The sequence below is a fragment of the Chiloscyllium plagiosum genome, unplaced genomic scaffold (assembly GCF_037043375.1).
Source record: "Chiloscyllium plagiosum isolate Xiang-an unplaced genomic scaffold, Cpla_swu_hap1 HiC_scaffold_13, whole genome shotgun sequence".
Lineage (NCBI taxonomy): Eukaryota > Metazoa > Chordata > Chondrichthyes > Orectolobiformes > Hemiscylliidae > Chiloscyllium > Chiloscyllium plagiosum.
In genome coordinates this window covers 41,146,186-41,170,626 of record NW_028270151.1, presented here as the reverse complement: position 1 = coordinate 41,170,626, position 24,441 = coordinate 41,146,186, and the positions used below count along the sequence as shown (strand labels likewise).

Below are 24,441 nucleotides of genomic sequence, written 5' to 3'. Positions count from 1 at the left end.
TTTCAGGATTTCTCAAGCTGCAAGGTACTAATTAACTAGGTGGGTATATATCACAATTCAAAAGAGAGTAAAAGGACAAAGATATGAACAAGCTTGCAATTGTATTATGTACTTTTACATGAATATTTGTGTTTTACAGAAATTATTCTGTGATCAACTTAAATCACATGTTTTTATTTTGAAACTCATAAGCAGAATGCATTTACTATTTTTCATGATGCACATATCTCATGGACAATTGCCTATGTTCATTAATGGTCATCGTTGATAATCTTGACAGTATACTGTGTAGATTTTAATATTTATTTTAATTTTTAAGGTTAATAGTTAACAGTTTACAGTAATTTTTAACTGTGATAGAACATTACCTGAGCTTAGCTTTCTTCAATTTAAATGCCTGAAAATCATAATGGGAAATGTATTTTCAGTTCTTATGGTGAAAGTTTGAATTATTTAATGCATAAAATAAAATAATTTCAGAAGACATTTGATCAGTTGCTACATAAAAGGTTATTGCACAAGATCGGAGAACATGGTATTTGGGGGAATGTTAGTATAGATTGAAGATTGGTTAACTCATACAGGGCAGAGTTGAGAGTAATCAGTCTTATTCAGGTTGGAAAGATGTAGCTAGCGGAGTGCCATAAGAATCATCCTAGACCCTCAATTATTTAGAAACAATAAGAGTGACTTGGAGGAGGCAGCAGAATGTAATGTAAACAAATTTGCTGACAGTCCAAAAGTAGGGGAGATCATATTGTTATTGTGACATAAGGATTCTAAAAGGGGATTTATTTAGGTTGCGTGAGTGGGGAAAAATCTTGGCAGATGGAGTTTCCTGTAGAAAGCTATGCATCTCAGCAGCAAGAATCAATAAGCAGGTCATTATTAAAATGGAGAGAGTGCAGTCCAGCAGGATGTGGAAACACAAAACGTTGCAAGTGCAGGAAATAATTAAGAAGGCACATGGAGTTGTGGCTTTTATTGCTTTGAGTTGGAGTTTAGAAACAGGAAAGTTTTGTAAAACTGTGCAAAATCTTGGTGAGGCTGCACTTTGAAAACCCTGTATAGTTTTGATCCCTGTGTTTAGTAAAGGTGTTTACTGACATTGGAGTATGTTCAAAAGAGATTTACTATGCTGATTCCTGAGATTAAGAACTTGCCTTTCAAGAATAGCAGAACAAGTTAGACCTTTATTCATTAGAGTTTAGAAGGATTACAGCTGATCTAATTAAAATATACAAGATTCAGAAGGCGCTTGACAGGATAAATGTTAAAAAGATATTTCACTATGGGGGAGTTTCAAACTCGGGGACATAGTTACAGAATAGTGGGACACTCATTTAAAACTGAGATATGAAGGAATTTGTCCCATAGTGAATGTCTGGAACGCTGTACTGAAAAAAATTATGGAGACTATAAATCACTGAAAGTATTTAAAATAGAGAGAGATTTTTGAAACATCAGGGACTCAATGGCTATGCTGAGTTAACATGAAAGATAATTGAGGCCTGGAAGAGATCAGACATGATTTTGTTCAATGGTAAGGTAGACTTGAGGGGCCAAATGGCCTGCTCCTAGTTCTTATGTTCTTATATAAGTCATGCTTTTCTTTTGAGAGGACTCTTCCTTCTGATGGATCACACAGCCATTTCTGCTTATTGATCTAATTGCTCCAATTAAGCAATGACTGCTTTTGTTTAAAAAAAAGTCTCCTATTCTCCATATTCACTGTTTTTGAAATGTCACTCCCTACCTTTCAGCTTGCAGCAACACACTCGTTTGTTATTAAACATTTCTAGCATTAAATCTAAGTATTCAATCTGTATAATGATTGTTTGTTTTGTTTTACTAAGAATTTCTTATCAAGACATTTATTTTTCTTACTAAAATTATCCTAATGACATAAAATGTGAATGATTTTCTATTTTTTACATGTACGTTGTAACTTAAGATAATTTTTAAGGGAAATTCATTTGAAGCTATATACTTAACAGTATTATTTGTTTGCTTTTAGACTCTTGTCTGCAGCAGACCACTTTCACCATATAGCTTCAAACTTGAATGAATCATTTTGTCTGAAGGAGGCAAAAGGCTAAAATCTAAATGTTTTAGTTTTATACTGATCAAATTTTGGTTTATTTTTTGCAATTTTTCTAACTTCTGTGAATTTTTTCTATTTTGTTGTCCGGTTATCTGTTCAAAAACGGATGTTTACTTTAAGGGCCCTTGTAACAGTGATGGATCTGTGAGTTTCTAATATTCTTTCTAGACTTCAGAATGCCTGTCCTCGTCCTGTCCTTTCCTCTATTTCATCAATGTTCCATTTTTGCTTCTCTAAATGGCATCTTAATTTCTGAGTTGGAAATATCTACATAACTATTTCAAGATGTATTGAAATAGTTATCCATGGTACCAGTCAAATGTGGTAATAGTGATCAGTTGTGTTCACCAACTCAATTGTGCAATTTTGTGAAGATAGCTGTCTTAAAGTCCAATGCACTATGAATTGCATTCTATAATTGAATAATGTTACTCAACATTTCCTTCAAAGAGCTGACCAATACAATGCTAATCAATTTTCTATCTCTGCTACCTTAGTTAAATGGCAGTAAAGTAAATAGAATTTGAAGTGTTCCATTACTTTTGTCGCAAGAAAAATAGCATGCCAGCATTGGAGTCATTCTCAAGGCACATTGGCATTTGAGCAGTTTTCAGACTGCTAGTTTTCTGGTTGAAATTAATGAACAGAATCCCTTTTATCATATTAACAATTTGAATATTTTGTCATTCAGAAATGCCCTTAACTGTGGTTTGTGATTTTGGTTAATGCCAAGCAATGTTCCTTTATCTATTCAGCAATACTGCTCATTGAGACCCCGAAACTCGGAAGTTTGCAGTGTTGTAGGAAACAAATTAGGAAATTGAAACTAAAATTGATTCCTGCACAAAATGTTTGTTGTAACCAACCAAGATACAAAGTTAAAATTCACAACACCAAGTTATAGTCCAAGAAGTTTAGTTGGAAGCACTAGCTTTCAGAGAGCTGCTCCTTCGTCAGGTGGTCCACAACCACCTGATAAAGGAGCAGCGCTTTGAAAACTAATGCTTCGAAATAACCCTCTTGAACTATAACCTGGTGTTGTGTGATTTCTAACTTCGTACACCCCAGTCCAACACAGGCACCTCCAAATCAAGCATGTGGTTAATACAAATGTTTTTCGGCAAATACACCATATCCTCAAGTTCACTTCACATACAGATTACTAAAGCTGATTTCACTCTATACGACCTGTACAACTTTCATCAAACTGAAAAGATAAAGAAAATGAATTCTTACGAGTGATTTCTATTGAGAAATCATACTGTAGTCTGGATTTTCATTAGAAATAGTGGTGAGGTTGTAAGAACGTCTGAGCCAGTACAAGTGGTAATCTATTTTGTTTACCACTGACCTCAATATCCTGACCATAATGTCTAAGCCTTAAATTTCACTCTGTCAGCCTGTGTAGATGAGGAAATGTGCATTAATTGACAGCTCAAATTTAAGAATATTTTCTGTTAACATTTTATTGCACTTGTTTTCTAACAAAGGGTTTCAAACTGAAACATTAATTTGCCTGGATGACTTACATACAGTCTATGAGGTGACTTTAGCATGGAGCTCTGCCTTACCTTGCTTGTCATTATCTGCAGTGCATGTAACCTTGACAAGTGACATTTCGGTCTACTAATGAAAAGCAGAAAATACTCTAATCTGCAAAGGTGCTGCTATTGGAAAGCCACTGACTGTTTTTTCCAAATGCATTCATAGCTGCTGCATGTGTTACTTATCCCTTAATATCAAAACAATCAATTTAAATAGTGTTCTTTCCCTTTCTTTTCAACAGGCATCATCTATGTTGAGGGCATCCATTGTTCCTACAATGTAAGTAATGTAAATACTTAGAAAGTTTCAAGTTTGTATCTTTTCTGATGTTCGTGCACACCAACGGTGTTCTTCAAATGTAGTCCACATATGAAGTGCTGTTATCGCGTCATAGAGAAGTATAGCATGGAAATAGGCCCTTCGGCCCAAACTAGTCCATGCTGATCATAGTGCCCACTCAGTTAATTCCAGTTGCCCACATTTGGTCCATATATCTTTAAACCCTTCCCATCTATGTACTTATCCAAATGTTTTTTAAATGTTGCTATTGTACCTGCCTCAATCACTTTCTGTAGCAGCTCATTCCATATAAACTCAGTTCTTCTATAACACAACGGTCGTAGTAGAAAAATTGCACTTTAAAAGCAACACTTAAAGTGTTGGTCTTGTAATTGCATTACAGCCAACACACGTTTTAAAGTTTATGCTGTAGAAACAGCATCCCTAATTCATCAACTGCATTAGAGGGAATTCGCATTGATGAAAAGCGCATTATAACAGAACATCCTGTATGCACCGCCCTGCGTGAAGAAGTTGCCCCTTGGATCCTTCTTAAATCTTTCCCCTCTCCCCTTAAACCTGTGCCCTCTAGTTTTCAATTCCCCATCCCTGGGGAAAATACTATTTGCATTCATCCTATCTATGCCCCTCATGATTTTATATACCTCAGTAAGGTCATCTCATTCTCCAAGGAATAAAGTCCTATCCTGGCCAACCTCTTCCTATAACTCAGGCCTACTTTTCCTGGCAACATCATTGTAAATCTTCTTTGCACTCTTTCCAGTTTAACTATGTCTTTCCTATTACAAGGTGACCAAAACTGTACACAATACTCCAAGTGCGGCCTCACCAACAACTTATACAACTGTGACATAATGCCTCAACTCCAATACATGCTAAATGCCTTCTTCACCACCCTGTCTACCTGTGCCACTGTTTTCAAAGAGCTATGTAGTTGTACTCCTAGGTCCCTCTATTCCACAACACTTCTCAGGGCCTTGCCATTTACTGTATAGGTCCTACCTTGGTTTGACTTTCCAGAGTACAACATCTCTGCCAATCCTCAGTACACTTCCCCTTCTAATTAAGATCCATCTGTAATTTTTGACAACCTCGCTATCAACGATACCTCCTAATTTTGTATCAACTCTAACCTTCTAATCGTGCCTTGTCCATTCACATCCAGATCGTTTATATAAATAACAAAGATCCCAGCACACCACTAGTCACAGGCCTCCAGTCTGAGAAACAACCTTCAACCATCACTCTCTGTATCCTACTGTTAAGCCAATTTTGAATTAAATTAGTTAACTCCCCTTGGATCCCATGCAAACTAACCTTCATGACTAGCCTTATCAGAGGGCTTACTAAAGTCCATATAGACAGCATCCACTGCCATATCCTCATTGATCCTCTTGGTTACCTTTTCAAAAAACTCTTAGATTTGTCAGACATGGCTTCCCGCACACAAATCCATGCTGACTATCCCTAATCAGACATTGACTATCCCTAATCAGACATTGACTATCCCTAATCAGACATTGACTATCCAAATGTGGGTTGATCCTTTCCCTCACTATCTTCTCCTACAACTTGTCTACCACTGATGTCAGGCTCACTGGCCTCTAGTTCCCTGACTTGTCTTTGTTACCTTTCTTAAACATTGGAATGACATTAGCCATCTTCCTGTCTTCCGGAACTTCACCACTGGCTAAAGATGAAGCATAAATCTCTGCAAGGACCTCTGCAAATTCTTCCCTAGCCTCCCACCGTGTCCGAGGATGGACTTGATCAGGCCCAGGAGATTTATTCAAATGAATGCACTTTGAAGCTGCAAACACCTCCTCTCTGGTGATATCTGTGTGGTCTGAAACATCCCCACTTGTTTCCTTTCTTTACTTAGCATCCATGATTCTCTCCTCAGTAAACACTGAGGAGAAATATTCATTAAAAACTCCCCCTGTGGCTCCACACATAGATAGTCATACTGATCCTTAAAGGGACCTATTCGCTCCCTAGCTACCCTTTTACTCTTAATATAGCTATATAACCTCTTGGGATTATTTGTAACCTTATTTGCAAGATCCATCTCATACCCTCTTTTTGCTCTTCTGATTTCCCTCTTACATGTGCCAAAAGCTTAAACCAATGTATGTCATCTTTTTCCTGACCAGGGCCTCAATATCTGTTGTTTTTGATATTATTAGTCATGTCTCTACATCCTAGGTGTGCCTGTACTTTTCCATAGCTGTAATGAACTATATTTACTGAAGTAGTAAAACATTAATGACTCAGTTAAAACATTTACATCACAATTGAAACTGAAGTTATAGATTTACCTATCCCAATACAAAAACTGCTTCAAGTCAGAGTTGACTTTTCTACTCCAAGTTCTTCTTTTCAGTTATTTGTAGCATTTGTTCTGTGTTTGACTATGGTTTGTAGTATTTGCTGTCCAAGGACTTCATTTCTTATCTCTCATTCCTGTTTTCAATACTTTTTCTCATATGATTGCAAAATATATTTTTCTTCACTTCCATTATTTCACACAGCTTTTTTCCTGTAGCTGTTGGTGAAGTTCTTCTCGAGGGATGTTCTCTTCTTTGGGCAGCATGGTGGCTCAGTGGTTAGCACTGTTGCCTCACAGTGGCAGGGGTCTGAGTTCGATTCCACCCTCAGGCGACTGTCTAAACAGAAGTATCATCAGCTTTTGTAGCATTAGATCAATGTTATCAATGCAAATCCTTATCATTTGGAATGAAAAATGTACAGCAACGTTCTCATGATTAACCACTCAAGTTATTAAAGGACTATATCTAAATCAATAACTTGGTTGCTTGTAGCCAAACCTGGGAAGAACATTCACATCACTTGACAGAGCTGCTTATTCAGCTACAAAAGGCCATTGCTTATAAATTTGGCTAAAAGTGTATTTCCCAAGGTAAAGGTGACTAAATATTCGTCTGTCACGTCCACAGGCAGTAAGTAAATGTTACAGTGGAGGTGAGCTCTTGATGCAGTATTCCGGCAAGAAGGATTCATGATTGCCAAGTTTAGGTCTCAATCCCCAAATGTGGGTGTTCTGGTGCCGTGATTTAAGCATGTCGCAGACAGCCTTGGGTTTATTCCCAGAAGCGGCGGTGAAAGGGGCAGTGGAGGACCCCAACGACTGGTCTCGGTTTCTGGAGGAGCATCGGGTGGGAAACAGGAGATACAGAACCGGTGCACCCCTGTGTTCATGGCTCCGGCTTGGACATGACTGTTATAATTGTGGCAGCGACAGAGGCCTGTAACCAAGAGACCAGAACCCATTTCAGAGACACTAGCCAATGTCAAGCAAGGACTGGAAGAGCAGTGGAGGAGGAACAGGAAGAAGAAGAAAGAAAGATGAACTCTGTTGCAGTAAAATCTTGTGTTTATATTCAGTGTTTCAAGATGGCGCTGGAGTGTGGCGACACTTTGCATGTAATACGCAAAAAAACACTTTTCACTCTATTTTCATATACAGATGACAATAAATCTATTAGGGCCACACAGTGGTTCAAGGCCAAGTAGCACTTTGAGGGGCTATTTTGGATTGTCTCAAGCATTAGATGAAACATGAAATTTTGATGGCATGAGTGGATTTTATATTATTTTCAATTAAGTGAGTGGGCAAAGATCTGATAGATGGAATACAACGTTGGTAAATGGGAGGCCACTCATTTTGGTAGGAATAACAACAAAATGGACTATTACTTAAATGATGAAAAATTGCAGCATGCTGTTGTGCAGAGGGGCCTGGGTGTCTTTGTGCATGAGTCGCAAAATGTTGGTTTTCAGGTGCAGCAGGTAATTACAAAGGCAAATGGAATATTGTCCTTCATTGCTAGAGGGATGGAGTTTAAATAATGGGGAGGTTGTGCTGCAATTGTATAAGATGCTGGTGAGGCCACATCTGGAGTACTGTGTACAAATTTGGTCTCCTTACTTGACATAGGATGTACTGGCAATGGAGGGGATGCAGAGGAAGTTCACTGGGTTGATTCCAGAGTTGAGGGTTGTTTTATGAGGAGAGATTGAGTAGACTGGGACAATACTATCTGGAATTTGGAAGAATGAAGCAGTCCTTATAAAAACATTTAAAATTGTAAAAGCGATAGATGAGATAGCAGGGAGGTTGTTTTCACTGGCAGGTGAAACTAGAAAAAAGGGGCATCGTCTTAAAATAAGAGGAAGCACATTTAGGACTGAGTTGAGGAGGAACTTTTTCACTCAAAGGGTTGTGAATCTGTGGAATTCTCTGCCTATTGAAGTAGTTGAGGCTACCTCATTGAACATTTTTAAGGCAAAGATAGATTTTTGAACAATAAAGGTGTTAAGGGTTATGGTGAGCAGGCAGGTAGGTGGTGCTGAGTCCACAAAGAGATCAACCATGATCTCATTGAATGGTGGAGCAGGCTCAATGAGCCAGATGACCTATTTCTAATGCACTTATATTTGTTTCAAGTTTCAACATAATTGTTACAATTTTAACAAACTTGTTCAAAAAAACAGATAATTTGAAGGGATGCAAAAGTATGCAAGTGCCTTTGAAAACTTGAAAGCTGTGCTGACAACCACATTTGTTTAGCTATGTCTGATTATGAGAATCCATTTAAAGTGGCTGTTGATGCAAAGAACATTGCTGTGGGCATTATTTTACCACAGGATGATGAGATGGGAATGGAACAGCCTGTCAGTCATTTTAGAAAAACCAACCATGTCAACAAAGATGTTCAAGAATTGAAAAGCGACATTGAATCTTGTGTTCATTCTGCATCATTTTAAAATGGATATCAGCAACCATGTCGACAAAGTTGATACTTGTACGCCACAATCCTTTGACTTGCTTGAAAAAATTCCAAGACAAGAATTCAGAATTGTTTCAATGGAGCTTAATTCTTTAACCATACAACTTGACAATTGTTCGTGTTCCTGGAGTAGAAAATGTTATAATGTTGAGACCACCTTTGAAGGCACTGAGGTTAAGTGTAATGTCAGCATGAGTGGTGTTAAAGTAATTTTTGCCTCTTAAAGGTACAGCTAAATTCTTCTTTAAAGGGAAGGTGGCGTAAGGGTGTGTACATGATTTAGTTTTAGTGAGAGACCTCGTGAAGATAAAGGTAAACCAAATATGATCTGCCAAGTCAGTTTCCAGTCAGCAATCTGACTTGTTGGTGATAATATAATCAGGGATTACAATAATATGGTGCTCAGAAAGATAAGAATTGCAGTTACAAATGAAACAACCCCAGTGGAGCTACTCAGTGCTGTGCACAATGAACCAGCCTTCATTCTCAACCGGATTCTATGAAGTGCTCCCTTTGTGGCCTTGGTTGAGGTGGAGACGGTGCTTTTATCTTGTCTCTGGATTTGGCAGACATACATATAATGATTGTCTTCATTGTGCCCAGAGGTTGCTGCACTTGTGTCATTTCAGGGACAGTCTCTGTCAGTAGCACAGATAGCCCTCAGTTACAGGAGATAAGGAAACCCAATGATCATCATAGTGCCCATGAGAAGGGCTTCCTGAAGAAGGGCTTATGCCCGAAACGTCGATTCTCCTGTTCCCTGGATGCTGCCTGACCTGCTGCGCTGTTCCAGCAACACATTTTCAGCATAGTGCCCATGAGGGCTGGAACCGGTCATCCTCTGTGTGGATTAGCTTAACCTTGGCCTAACTGACACGTCTTCTTAACATCTCAACACTGATATAGCTACTTATGGAGGAACCTTGATTATCTGAACGACACGGGCAGGGAATATTCTGTTCAGATAACTGAATTTTCAGATAATCAAATGTCGGATAACACGGTTTAGCCAAGCATCAGTACCTTGTGATCTTGCTGGATAATCTGAAATTTGAATAATCGAATGCCGGATAATCGAGTTTCCACTGTACTGGTCAAGACTATGTATTGTGGCATGCATTCTGTAAAAGCCAGTAAGCAGTTCTGGTTGGCACTCCAGATTGCACTATGTCATATGGCTTTGCATGAAATTAGCCCTTTTTCAGTGGAAGAGATCACCCAAGCAAACCCCTATTCCGTGGTGGTGTGCATATGCTGAATTAATTCCTTCATTCACAGTTGATGACTGCTCACTACCTCAAAGAACTCAGAGAACATGCAAGAACGTAACTGTTGATGCTGATGAGCAGGTTTGTATCTGATGTGCACTTCACAGAGCTATCTCTGTCTCTCTGTTTTCCTGCACACCCATGACATGCTCATCATTGCATGAAGAGTTCCCCCAAGGTGGCTATATCTGTGTAGGTGGAAGGTTCTCTTTTAAGGTGTGTTGCTGCTTGCTTTAAGGTATCCTCTGGTAGAGCGTGGCCTGATGCAGATACAACAGTCTGTCCTGACTCAATGTTTGAAGCTGTGGGTAACACAAAAAGTGATCATGAGAGCTTGAGCCATTAAAGCAGAAGCCTCTGCATTATTGAAGTTTCCTGGTGCATCAGATAGACTGGCATCAACTATTCTATCAAACTATAAATTGCAATTTCCATTCATCCCCTCCACCAGGAATGCCCAGTTCGCATCTTTCAACTACCTGGTAGTCAATAACTGGTGCTCCCCTCTTCCTTCTTGGGCTTTTTTGTGAGCATTGAGAGTCCACTTCTTGTGTAAGGACAGTGAGTTAAGACCCCACTGATGGTGTCTGTGGCCAATCCCCATGGATCATTGAAATGTGAAGCTGCTATGTCAGTGCTGGCAAGTCTTCAACGGTGCTATGGTCTTGAGCTTTGCTGAAGGGTTAACTAAGTACATTTGACAAGATTTCTCCCATGTTCAGGAGCAGCAGGATTTCTGATGTAATTTGGAACTGTCCCAAGTGTCTGGCATACTACTCACCTTGATAGAACAGATAAAACTATTGAACTCTTTCCTGCACTGGTTTGGGTTGTTTCAGACTACACTCTACAAAGTCATGGTCTTCACCACAAAACAACTTTTCATTATTGGTTTGTGACATTAACATGTTAAAAATAAAATGAAATACTGAAATTATTGTTTTTACTGTTTATTTCTTCTATATTTGACCTCCTCCACAATTTCATATCTTTATTGTAACAGAATATCTTTATTCTTTTGATTATAAATTTCAGTGCAAAACTATATAATTTAGTACTTTTTACAATGGGAGAAAATTAATACTGAGCAGAATTATGTTCAACTTATTGTTGGTTCAGCCCTCCAACACAACTCAGATTTCTCATGTGGCCCCTTGGAAGAATTAATTGCCCACTCCTGCTATAGACAGTGAGGGTATTGTTTCTGAATAAATTAGTAGCCATGCATATTTATTCAGAGGTAGTTTTTGGTGTAAACAGGTCTGATTAGGGTTGAAGGTGTGAAGGAGCAGGAATGGGTTTGGAAATAATGTTTTAATTTAGTCTATTTTGCAATAGTAAAATGCATTATAAAAATGCAGTTTTATGAATGAATGAAAAAACATAGTAAACATCAAGTCAGTAGAGGGTAATGAATGAATGGGAACGTTGTATTAATGAATATAGTGAGCTTGTGAGTTAATAAATATACCTATAACACAATATTTCACAGTGTGGAACATATGACTCGCAGTCATTGTCAATCTAACTTGCAGCGTGTAGTGTGAAAGAGCTGTGCTTTCCTGCATAAGTAGTTGCTGAACTTCTGTCCATCAGAAAGAACTAATGTCTATCTTCCAGTCCTGGAATGAGATTGGCAAGGTTGTCTAAGTAAATAAAGCCACAACATGATGATCAGCATTGGTTTCACTTTGATAACATGAAGGCAAGAATGTGAATTTGATGACCATAGGAAAGTCTTTTGATAAAAATTGAAATGTTATCAAATCAACATTGAAATCCCAGGAGGCAAAATTGTGCTGGCTGAACAATGAATTCATTTAGGCATCGGTCAGATAGGTGGTTTGTGCAAGCAATGAGTTGGTTTTAAATTGGGTTGTGAAAGCTATAGAGCAGTCGAGATGTCTTCATGTGCCATTTCCATGCGAAATAAAAAAGCACCTGAAATGGTAATCATATCAGGTCCACAACTAAAAACAGAACAGGGAAGAAACGGGGGAAAAACACACAAGTTACACTTCTTAGTCTCCCCACAGAATAATAAAGTTAAAAAGTCCCCTACAGATTGACGGTATTCATAAAAGACAGGAAAGATCAAGAAGTTGATACCAAATTCCTGACATGAATTGGAAGGCCATTGATGTTCTATTCAAATTTAGGCTTTATAAACAAAGGATATAGCTATGCTTTTCAGATTTACTTGTTGCAGAACTGGATAAGCAAACACTGAAGATGATGACAACTCCTGAAAAAGAGGGATTGCACAGACTCAACACTTCCTCTGTCCCAGGTGGATCAGAAAGATCCTGCTAAGACATGGAACATGCTGGAGGATCAACTTTATGTAAAGACCAAACGTTTTGCCGAGTGTCTCAGCTGGGCCTGCAGAGGCCGATCTGACCTCCCAGTCACCACCCATTTTAGTTCCCCTTTCCACTCCCTTTCCAACATGATCATCCTGGGCCTCCTCCATTGCCACAGTGAATCCGACCGCAAATTGGAGGACCAGCACCTTATATTCCGCCTGGACGGCCTACAGGCGAGAGAACCCAATATTGAGTTCTCCAATTTCAAATAACCTCTCTTCTCATCTCCTGACTTCCTTCCCAGCCCTTCGCCCTCCTTTTCATTCCTCTAATCAACCCTTCCTTCCAGCTACCAATCTGATTCATTCCTCCCATCAACTAACCAGGCCACACCCTGTAACTGTGTTCACCTATCCCTACCTTACCACTCCACACACAACTCCCCCCCACCTCCCTTTTATCTGTAGTTCCCCTTACACCCACACCCAGTCCTGAAGAAGGGTGACACCTGAAACCTTGACTTCTCCACCTCCTGATGCTGCTTGGCTTGCTGTGTTCTTCCAGCCTCCTGCTTGTCTACCTTGGATTCCAGCATCTGCAGCTTTGTTTGTCTCTAAGAAGGAGGCATATGTCAGGTATAGACAGCTGGGATAGAGTGAATCCCTAGAAGACTATACAGGCAGTATGAGTATACTCAAGAGGGAAATCAAGAGGGCAAATAGGGTTAAGAGAATCCAAAGAGATTCTACAAATACATTGAGGACAAAAGAGTGACTAGCAAGAGAATAGGACCCCTTAAAAGATCAACAAGGCCACCTATATGTGAAACTACAGGAGATGAGTGAGATACTAAATGAGTATTTTGCATCAGTGTTTATTGAGGAGAAGTAAATCATAATTTCTTAGAAAGTGTCCATATTACAGAGGAAGAGTGCTGGAAGTCTTAAAACTTATAAAGGTAGATAAATCCTTGGGACCTGATCAGGTGTACCCCAGAGCTTGTGGGAAACTGGGCAAATGATTGCTAGGTCCCTTGCTGAGAAATTTGTTTCATTGATAGCCATGGGTGAGGTGCTGGAAGTTTGCTAATGTGGTGCCATTATTTAAGAAAAGTGGTAAGGAAAAGCCATGGAACCAAAGACTGGTGAGCCTGACATCAGCGGTGGGTAAGTTATTGGGGGGGATTCTGAGGGACAGAATTTACACGTATTTGGAAAGACAAGGACTGATTAGGAATAGTCAACATAGCTCTCTGCGTGGGAAATTATGTTTCACTAACTTGATTGAATTTTTTGAAGAAGTGACAGAGCAGATTGGTGGCTGTTGTTTACGTGGACTTTAGCAAGGTGTTCGTCAAGGTTCCACATGGTAGACTGTTTAGCAAGGTTAGATTACATGGAATCTAGGGAGAGATACCTATTTGAATCCAAAATTGGCTTGAAGGTAGGAGACAGAGGGTGGTAGTAGTGGATGGTTGCTTTTCGGACTGGAGGCCTGTGAGCAGTGTGCCACAAGATTCAGTGCTGCGTCCACTGCTTTTAATTATTTATATAAATGATTTGGATATGAACATAGGAGGTATGGCTAGTGACAGATGGCATCAAAGTTGGTGATGTAGTCAACAGCATAGATAGTCATCTCAAAGTACAATGGGACCTTGATCAGATAGGCAAATGGGCCGACGAGTGGCAGATGAAGTATAATTTAGATAAATGTGAGGTGCTGCATTTTGGTAAGGCAAATTAGCACAGGACTTAAACACTTAATGGTAAGGTCCTGGGGAGTTTTACCAATCAAAGAGAACTTGGGGTACAGGTTCATAGATCGTTGAAAGTGGATTTGAAGGTAGAGGGTAGTGAAGAAGGCATTTGGTACACTTGCCTTTATTGGTCTGTGCAGAGTGTAGGAGTTGCGGCTGTACAGGACATTCGTTGGCCACTTTTGAAATACTGCACACAATTCTGGTCTCCCTGCTATGGGAAAGATGTTGCGAAAGGATTGAAAAAAGATATTACACCATTTTAAATGCATCTAGATGGGTGCATGAATAGGAAGGGTTAAAAGGGCTATGGGCCAAAAGGTGGCAAATGAGATTAGATTAATTTAGGATATCTGGTTGGCATGGACGATTTGGTCTGAAGGGTCTGTTTCCGTGCTGTCCATCTCTGTGACTCTATAACTCAAGTTGACTTGGGAGCAAGGTCAAATACCTCATCATTCAGAATCCTGAAGAAGTTGTGTTTGGATTTTTGAAAGTCAGTAATACAACAGACCACTATGTACAACAGGTCATCCATTCCTCACCTTGTTGCATTAACAGTGAAATGTAGCTGTGGCAGATTTACATGGAAACGACAAGTTGTGATGGGCACAAGTGGAGCAGTAGTAGAAGGGCTACCTGCATACACAGAATTCAACATTGTGACTGTTCATGAGCTCACCAGTATATCAATAGCAGCAGTGAAGGCAAGAATAATTGAATTGAATCCCCCATGACCTTCTTTAGATATAACCAAACAGTATTGTCACTATCAGAAACTTCAAAAACAATATTGCATTACACCTCAGAGAAGATGCAATCCTGTCAATTGACCCTCCTAGAAATTATGCTGTATCCATCCTGGAGAAGCTTCAGAGCAAGTTGTATGATATAACATGATAGTATTATCTGCATTAGCACACTGACTGTTACAGCTCTAAGACGTGTGCTGAAACAGCATTGTGCAGTTTAAGGGAAAAGGCAGGAAAGATGACGTGAGGAATATCAAACCAACCTTGATCCTATTGAATGGCAGAGCAGGTCGGAGGGCCGAATGGTCTACTCTTGTTCCTATTTCTTAGGTCTTTGAGTATGCTTGGATCCAAAATATCTAAATTTTGCTTTAAAGTGATGTAAATGTGAAGTCTCAGCATTTGAATCCAGAATTCCCAGGAACTAAATTGTTCTTCAAGCAGGCCCTCAAATATTATATTTGTTGAAGGAATTTCAAGAAATCATTAGCTTCAGGACACCACTTCGAAGATGTTGTTTCCAGAGACCGCCTTTTGGTGTATCCATCAGCCAGAATCTATTCTAACAGTACAGACTAAATTACAAAACGTATTCCTAGATGTGTGTGCATTGCAAATTACAATGATGAAGGGCAAAACTAGAGAACAGCATGATCAAAGTCAACACTAATGGCACCAATGTTCTTCAACATCAAAAAATACCAGGTAAATATGGATCAGATCAACTTTATCCACTTTATTATGTTCTGGCATCTGCCTCACACAGGCAAAATCGTAAGTGTACTACTTCTGCATATTCACCAGGCTAAAAAAAAACCAGCAGAGATGCCTCATTTCTTAAATTCTCTCCAGTGTACGTACGAGACTTTGCCAATAAAGTGTTATCATTAAGAAAGCTCTTCAGGAAGGACATTTTATATATACCTAAGATAGCAATCAACATGTTGATTTACATTGTCAAAAGAGAACTGCACTGTACTTTCCGGTACTAATACCCAAGGAGACAGACCATCTTGAGGCTTGATGAATCTCACAAAGGCAAGGAACATCTTTTGCAAGATGGCAAAACAGTTGGCTATGGCCAAAGAAATTCTATCACACTCTCAATCCAGTTATTCAAACATACTGCATGCATCATTTGTATTAGTATTCAATATCAGTACATTCCAATTCAGTATGCATTTCATAGAGGAAACTGATCACAAATCATTGGAAATTATTTTCTTTATTACTTGTTCATAGGATGTGGCCTTTACCAGTTGAGTCAGCATTTTTGTCCATCACTAATTGCCTTTGGGAAGGTAGTGATAAGCACCTTCATGTGCTACTACAAATCTTGAGATTTAGGTATGTCAAAGGTGCAGTTCGGAAGGAGGTTCAGGGATTTTGACCCAGTGACAGTGAATGAATAATGATGTTAGTCAGCTTGGTATGCGGCTTGGAAATCCATAACTGACATGTGGGTGTCTTTAAAAATCTGGATCAAAGGATCTGGGTGTTCAGGTCCACCAATCTCTGAAAGTGGCAACACACAGTGGATAAGGTAGTCGAGAAGGCATACAGCACACTTGCCTTCATCGGCGGGGCATCAAATATTAAAAATTGGCTAGTTATGTTGCAGCTGTATAAACTTTTGTAAGGCCACATTTGGAGTATTGTGTGCATTTCTGGTCACTACACTACCAGAAGGATGTGGATGCTTTGGAGATGGTGCAAAGAAGATTTCTCTGGATCTAGAGGGTCTTAGTTATGAGAAGAGGTTGGATAAACTCTGATTGATTGTTTTCACTGAAAAGACGGATCCTGAGGAGTGAACTGTTAGAGGTCTACAAAATTATGAGAGGCATAGATAACATGAATAGTTAGAGGTATTTTCCCAGGAGGGAAAAGTCACCAACAAGCGTGCACAGATTCAAGCTGAGAGGGAGTAAGTTTAGGGGAGAAGTGCAGGAATAAAAATTCACCGAGGGTAGTGGGTGCCTGGAACTCACTGCAAGTGGAGGTAGTGGAAGCTGGCATACTAGCAATGTTTAAAGCATATCTTGATAGACGCATGAATGGGAGGTGAACAGAGGAATAGAAGCGGTGCAAAAGCAATAAGTAGCAGGTCTAAATAAAGATTAGGAATTGGCACAGATTTGTTGGGCTTGAAGGGTCTGCTCCTGTGCTGTGCTGTATTGTATAGTATTTTTTTGAAATTCAATAGCAGCTGACTTAGGTATTTGGAAAACCTAGCCTAAAAGATTGAAACATTTTTATTGACGAGGATTACATAAAGATGTCGTCAAATTTTATTCAGAAACAAAAAAAAATTGCAGATGTTTGAATCCAAAATTGACAGGCAGGCAAGCCAGGCAGCATCAGGAGGTGGAGAAGTCGATCTTTTGGGTGTAACCCTTCTTCAGGATTGGGGGAGCTGCAGATAAAAGGGATGGCAGGTTGAGAGTGGTGAAGTGGGGATATGCAAAGACAGGGTAGAGGGTACTATATGGTTGGTCAATGAGAGGAATGAATCTGTTTTGGAGACAGGGAGCAGTGGAAGGCATGGGGAGGGGCTAGGACATGAGTTGGGGGATGGGGAGTGAGATGATTTGAAACTGGAGAAATTAATATTGAGTCCTCTAGGCTGTAGACTGCTCAAGCGGAAGATGAGTTGTTGTTGTTCCAATTTGCAGTGTGGTTTGTTTTGGCCATGGAGGAGGCCAAGGATGGTCATGTCAGAAAGGGAGTGCTCGGGGGAATTGAAATGGGTAGTGACAGTGAGGTCAGGTCTGCCCCTACTGACCCAGTTTGGTGAACCGTACCCTAAGTTTATGTTCAGTTTCCCCAATATAGAGAAGACCATATTGGGAGCACCTGATGCAATTAACTAGTTGGAAGAGAGGCAGGTGAACTTCTGTCTCACCTGGAAGGACTGTTTGGGGCCCTGGATGGAGGTAAGGGAAGTGGTGTATTGGTAGGTTTAGCTGACATGCCATACATGTCAGGCACTGGTGAAAGCCCAACCATTAATTAAACCAGCACCTTTAATTCTGATACCAACATTTGGAGAATCAATCTGTCGATCTTAATGAATTGTATAGGACCCCTACCTGTAACCAGTAATGGGAATCAGCTTTATTTAATGGGTATGAATGTTTTTGCAAGTTTTTCTGAAGTCGTGCCTTGAGGAAGAATCACTGCTAAAGTGGTTGTGGAAATGTTTGTTCAGTTTTTTCATGATATTTACCATCTCAAGCAGTACAGTCACATCAAGGTTCAAATTTTATGTGATAGATATTCAAAGAGATGATGACTAGTTTAGAAATAAAACAATTTACATCTTCCATTCATCACCCATAATCTCTGGTAACTCTGTAATATTTAACTACTGTAAAATAATGATGTTGACAGATGAAATCCCACTTTTACGACATGTATTACATTTTTTCCAAGTATATGTAAGTTGATTTGTCCTATTTTATCGTAATTACTTTTGTGCAAAAAACTTCTGTTTTATTGTTACAAACAAATCTGTAGTATTGCGTGCTTGTGTTTCAGTGAACGATCACACTAATAAATAAAAACAAAACAAAATATGGTACGTCAAGCCACGTTTTAGTCTGGGATCTGATTTGTTCGGAAATAATATCAGCTGGAATCATAACACCTAAGAAAAATCTAGCTATCCCTATCTCAAAAGCTTAGTTTGTCCTTGCATTCAGATCCTATTGGAGACAGGATTACTGATTTCTGTCTACTTGATGTGTGAAAAACAATGTTTCCTAATTTCTCTCCTAAGTGGTCAACTCTGAGTTTAAAATTGGGTTCCATTACTCCCAGTTTCCCAATTAGAGAAAATAGTTTCTCCATATCCAGTCGAGAGAATCCTTTCAACACTTTAAATCAACAGATCACTCCTCAATTTTCCATACATAAATAAAAACTAGGTTTATGCAATAAATTCTCATAATTTAATCCTCCACACCCTTGTATCATTCTAGCGATTTATTTATTGTTCTGTTAACAAAGAGCGAGACGATATGGTGTAAGTTGATTTCCTGAGTATAATTACAAGTGCTTTATTGTTTATATATAATCTTCAAGTAACTAAGGTTTGCCCATGTTATATAACACTTAAGGAGCAAAGCGCTTACTTGTGGATGTGATTGTTAACATGAGACAAGTATGTGGAAAGTTACTAAATGCAACATTTATTTACCACAATTCTGGCTGGTTAACCAAAAGCAAACCACCACTAGTGTACAGCTTTAATCACAGTTGCTGACCGCTGGGCCCCATGCTTGGGAACAACATTCTTCAGAGGCCTCACTCCCAATCTCCTGTTTTTCGAAAGTAGAGCCTCAGGCTCACTTGCCTTTATTGGAAAAGCATCTTGAAATGGGCCTGTTGAAACCCATTATTTCTGATCCTGTCAGGATGATTTGCTGAGGCAGATAGAGGTTACAGAAACAGAACATGTCAAATTAGTGGTGTAGTATTGTTTGCGTTATGTACAGAGATTTTAGCAATACTACATACATTTAATGATGTGTTATGCTGAAGGCCACTTGTCAATAGTTCCTAGTTCTTGCAGCCTAGGTCTGAGTCGATATCTGCTTTAAGCTGCAGGCTGGGGAATCAGTGTTTTGGAAGACAAGTTTTACTTCCAGTTTCGTCTCCACTCAGTACACGTTTATGAGTGTGATCGAACAATTGAACACACAATGTCCCAAACAAAATGTGCATCGGCAGAAGTACCAATGTATTTTGCTCGTAACCATTCCAAACTGATTTTGGCACAGTATCTGAAACTAGCAGGCATATTAAGAGGATATTTATCCTATCTCCTCAAAAACATTTGCTAATGAATGTCATGCAATTGTTGGTCTCTCACAGCATCACAAATCTTAATGCTCCTCAATAAGATGAATTCAATATTATTCTTGAATAAATTGTAGACAATAATGCAAGCTTTTTTTCTGTCAACCACTTGTGCCTCACAGTGTTTCATTTACTTTCTGCCTGAGTATGTGTTCTCTGAATATTCTTCAAGAAAACAATAACTTCAATGATGTGCTAACATCTCATGTACAGAATATTCCACTCTTGAACTAACTCCCTTTTCCCTTCCGCGTGGTTATTATGTTTGACAACTGCGGTTGCTATGCTATATTGTGTAAGTTTGACGTTCTATAAGAGAAAGATATAAGTAGTCTTTTTATTCCATTCCTATTTGACTTACTTGCATGCAAAGCCAGAAAATTCTAATCCTCATGCTCAAGTGAAATCACCAATTTAACGTTAAGTGCAGGCCAATTGAAGGGAACCTTTATATAGATACTTTACATGAGAATTTTGTGAGTATCATAAGTGATTTTTCTTTTAATGTGCTATCTTATTATTTCTGGTTGTATATTTTCATTTGAATGAGGAATGAGAATAGCAACTGAAAAATGTTAAATGTTATTATTTGAGCAGTTGGATTGGTTCATTTTATGATACTTGCTGGTTCGTGAAAAGTTACTTTGAAAAGAACATGACTGGTGTGAATGCCTAATTTTCTGCCCTTTTTTTATTCAACCTATTTTTCCCTCGTCAACCTGTTCTGAGCTGTTATTACACACCTCTAGAGCAAATAGGAACTGCCTCTGTACCACAAGAGCCTCTCAAATGAAATTGTTGCCCAAGCCCAGGTTGAACCAGGGAACTTGAGATCTTCAGACCAACATTGTCCCAATTGAGCTGCATATTAATGGCAGCTGAATTCATTGTGTTTAATCAATTAGCTATTTGGTTAAAATTAAATTGATTAAATTATCAATTACTAATTTTTGATAGTATGATTTCCTGAAATATTGTGTTTTGAGATTTGAGTTGGCTGTTTTGCACTAAATACAATTTTTAAATAATATTGCTGCTACTAAATTTTTAATTTCTTTAAAATAATATTGCTGCTACGAAATGTTTAATTTTTTAGGAAATCAAAAGATGTACCTTTATTGCCGTCTCTTGATTATGAAAAGCTGAAGAATGATTTAGTCCATGGAAATGATCGACTAAAAGCACTTCTTTTGCAAGCACTGCGTTGGGTGTGTATAAAATTGTCTTTAACTTTGGTAAATTATTCCAAAGCATCAGTTATTTTGAATCTTTTGCAATTTGCCTTGAATGTGATGATGCATTGTTTCTAGCTTATCCAATACATTCTGAATGTGGATAATAAGATCAACAAAGTACAGTATTTATGTAGAATTAATTTTGTGTTTACCCTATTCTGAAGCTGTATTTCATAGTTTACTTTCTTTATATTACACTTGCCAGAAATATATTGTTCTCTTGCCTGCACTTGCGCCTACATTTTTGTTTCAAGCTTGCTTTCTTAAAACTAATTACTTCTGCTGGCGAATAGTTTGATGGATGTCAGTAGCCCTTTGATAGCTTGCCCAAGTTTCTATTCTTCAGTGTTTGAGTCTATGCATTAAGTACTTTCTGGCTGTTTGACTGTAGAGCAATGTATAGCACCCCCATCTTGAAGACACCTGGTCTTAAACTCCACATTCTGCTTCAATAGCATTTTCTCTCTCCTCAACCTTTCTGAGAGGAATATGTTCTTAATTGAGCTACAGTTTTGTCCAACCTCCCTTAACCTATATGTGAGCTGTGACAGTTAATAAAGTATAAGAATTTAGAGCAGGCAATTAAGTCCCCTCGAGCTTGCTCTACCATTCAGTATGGTTATGGCTGATCTCATCTTGGCCTCAACTCTACTTTCCTGCTCACTCACCATGACCCTTCAACCCATTATTAATTGAAAATCTGACTCTCTCCTTCAATTTACTCAATGACCCAGCATCTATCGGACTCTGGAGTAGTGAATTCCTTAGATTCACAACCTGTTGGGAGAAGCAGCACTGTGGCTCACAGTGCCAGGGACCTCGGGTTCAATTCCAGCCAAGGATGACTGTCTGTGTGGAGTTTGCACATTCTCCTCGTGTCTGCTTGGGTTTTTTCCGGGTGCTCCAGTTTCTGCCCACAATCCAAAGATGTGCAGGTGAGGGTTAATTGGCCAATTAACCCTCAACACTAAATTGCCCATAGTGTCTAGGGATGTGTAAGTTAGGTGTATTAGTCAGGGGTAAATCTGGAGTAATAGGGTAGGGGACTTGGTCTGGGTGGGTTACTCTTCGGAGGGTCGGTGTGGACTTGTTGGGTCAAGTGGCCTGTTTCCACACTGTAGAAATTCTATGATTCTATGAGAAGCAAATTTCTCTTTATCTCTGTTTAAAATATGCCACCCCTTATCCTAAAACTGTGACCTCTCTTTCGAAATTACCCCTCAATAAGTAGCCTCTCTTCATCTATTTTGTCAATCCCCTTTAATATCTTGTGTACCCCATTTAGATTTTGTCTCATTCATCTAAAAACTCAAATCATACGCTTAAATTGCTCATTCTGTCTTCATAAGATAAACTGCTCGCTTCTGGAATCAATTTAGTGAACATTCTCTGAATTGCCTCCAGTGCAGTGACATCCTTGCTCAAGTAAAGGGAGCAAAACTGCATGCAGTACTCCAGGTACAATCTCACTAATGCATTGCACACTTGCAGCAATGCTTCCCTACTTTTATACTCTATTCTTTTAGCAATAAATGCTATTTGCCTGCTATACTTGCGTACTAATTTTCTACAGTCATGTGCGAAGACACCTCGATCCATCTTGGTCGAAACACTCTGAAGTTTCTGTCCATTTAAATTATAAATTGCCTTCTAACCAAAATAGATAACCTTCCACTTAGCCACATTAAAACCCATCTCCCAAATTTTGGCCCATTCACCTAATTTATCCATATTCATTTGTAAATTTCTTATTTCTTCATGAAAGGTTAGGTTCCCTCTGCAAAGTTGGTTACTGTACCTGCATCTGACTCCTTAATATAGATTGTAAATAGTTAGGGCCTAAGGAGTGAACCTGTGGGACCCCACTAGTTATATCTTGCCACCAGAAAAAGACCCATTTATCATAACTTTCTGTTGACTGGCCAATTCTCTATCCAAGCTAATAAATTACCTGTGACCCACTGTGGTCTTACCTTGTGTATTAACTTTTTGTGTAGCACCTTATCAAATGCTTCCTGAAGTCCACATGTACTACATCTTCAAGATACAAATCATAGGCTCTTCAACTGCACCAGGTGTTGGTGTAATGCCTGAAGGCACTTCTGGCAGAAGTTGTACTTGTAACAAGTTTTGAAGTCTGTCAACCCAGAGCTGAAGCCTTGACGAACTGTCTCCTTCCTGAACTGAGGCCAATGTTATTGACCTCCCTTCAGGTTCTGCAGCGATGGAATTACCTAGAATGAGTATCAAGAAATAAGAGCAATTAATACCTAATCTACTTTTAACAAAGTCATCCATGACATTCTATGTGAGTGTGATGATGGTAAATTATTGTTCCTTATCCATTTGACCTCTGCAAACTTGATACATTTGACAACATTGTTCTCCTCCGGGGCATTTCTTCTGTTGTTCGATTGAGTGGGATTGCAATATTCATATCTATCTGATTGTACCCAGAGGACCCTGGCTTGTTTTGCTGTTCCTGCACCATTTTGTCTCGTGTTTCCCAAGGATCTATTCTTTCTGTCCTATTTATTGTATACATTCTGCTCCTCACCAACATCTCTAAAAGTACAGTGTCAGGCTCCACATGTATGCAAACTACAGGTTTAGCCAAATTATTATTTGCATTGGTTTCTCTTCCTGTTCCTATATTACTGTCACTGGCATAATTTCTCATCTTCAAACTGCCCTTGACAACATTATTCAAAATATATATATACTGACAACTCTATCTCTTTCCTCAATTCCTCCACTGACCCTAGATCAGTACTTCCCAAACAATTTTCCAATCTGTCCCCATTTTAACACTTGGATTTTTAATGTTACTCTACATGTTGGCAAAAATAAAGCAATATATTAGGTGCTTAATTATTAATGTTCACATATTATGGATTACAATCCAATAATGCACCATATAAATATGAAAATTAATATTGCTGAAAAAGAGAAATGTGTACTGGGGGTTTTCATCTTGCACTAATAAGGGAAAATGTAAGAATGCCCAATTTCAGTATCCTTTTCATCAGTCTTACCATGTCTCTTTCGAGCAACGTTCACCAGATCACTTCCCATATAGCTTGTTTAGGTTTGACCAGTCAGCTTCTTGGCCAATCCAGACCTTGACAATGGAGTGGGATCATAGGGAGAGAGAATCGGGCAGTGAAGGTCAGAGGAAGAGGCCATCACCCTGTGCCGAATACCTGCCTCTGATTGTCCTCAGTTGGTGCAAATGGAGCTTCCCACCCCAACCCATTGGACAGGGCAGCCTGATGACCCAGCTGAGAAACCAGTTACCTTTTCCACCTGCCAGGATGGCAGGTAATTGGCTGATTGAAGTCCTCAGGTGCCATCAATTCACCACTTAAGGGCCTTAATTGTCAGCAAGTCAAAAAAGCCTCCAATGGACTTTCTCAGACATCATTTAATTTGTGAGATGGCAACGAAGGGACAAGTATATTAGCACTTCAAATTATTTCCTTGTTGTGTCTGTCACCA

The 24,441-nt window shown here is 39.1% G+C and overlaps 1 protein-coding gene across 9 annotated transcripts in view; it reads left to right on the top strand.

Annotated features, from left to right (window-relative positions):
- The window catches only part of armc9 (armadillo repeat containing 9), a 146,777-nt gene that overhangs the window by 73,830 nt on the left and 48,506 nt on the right, over positions 1–24,441 (top strand). For 6 of the 9 annotated variants that reach the window (XR_015759179.1, XM_087993554.1, XM_043702296.2 and 3 more), the window contains exons 10-12: positions 2,225–2,248; positions 3,891–3,928; positions 20,805–20,916. Coding sequence is in view for 8 of the 9 variants with exons in the window: in XM_087993554.1 (XP_087849680.1) it covers positions 2,225–2,248; positions 3,891–3,928; positions 20,805–20,916 (174 nt within the window). In the remaining variant the exon portion in view is untranslated. The remainder of the gene's footprint in view (positions 1–2,224; positions 2,249–3,890; positions 3,929–20,804; positions 20,917–24,441) is intronic. The other 3 variants (XM_087993555.1, XM_087993553.1, XM_043702299.2) reach the window with 1 other exon arrangement.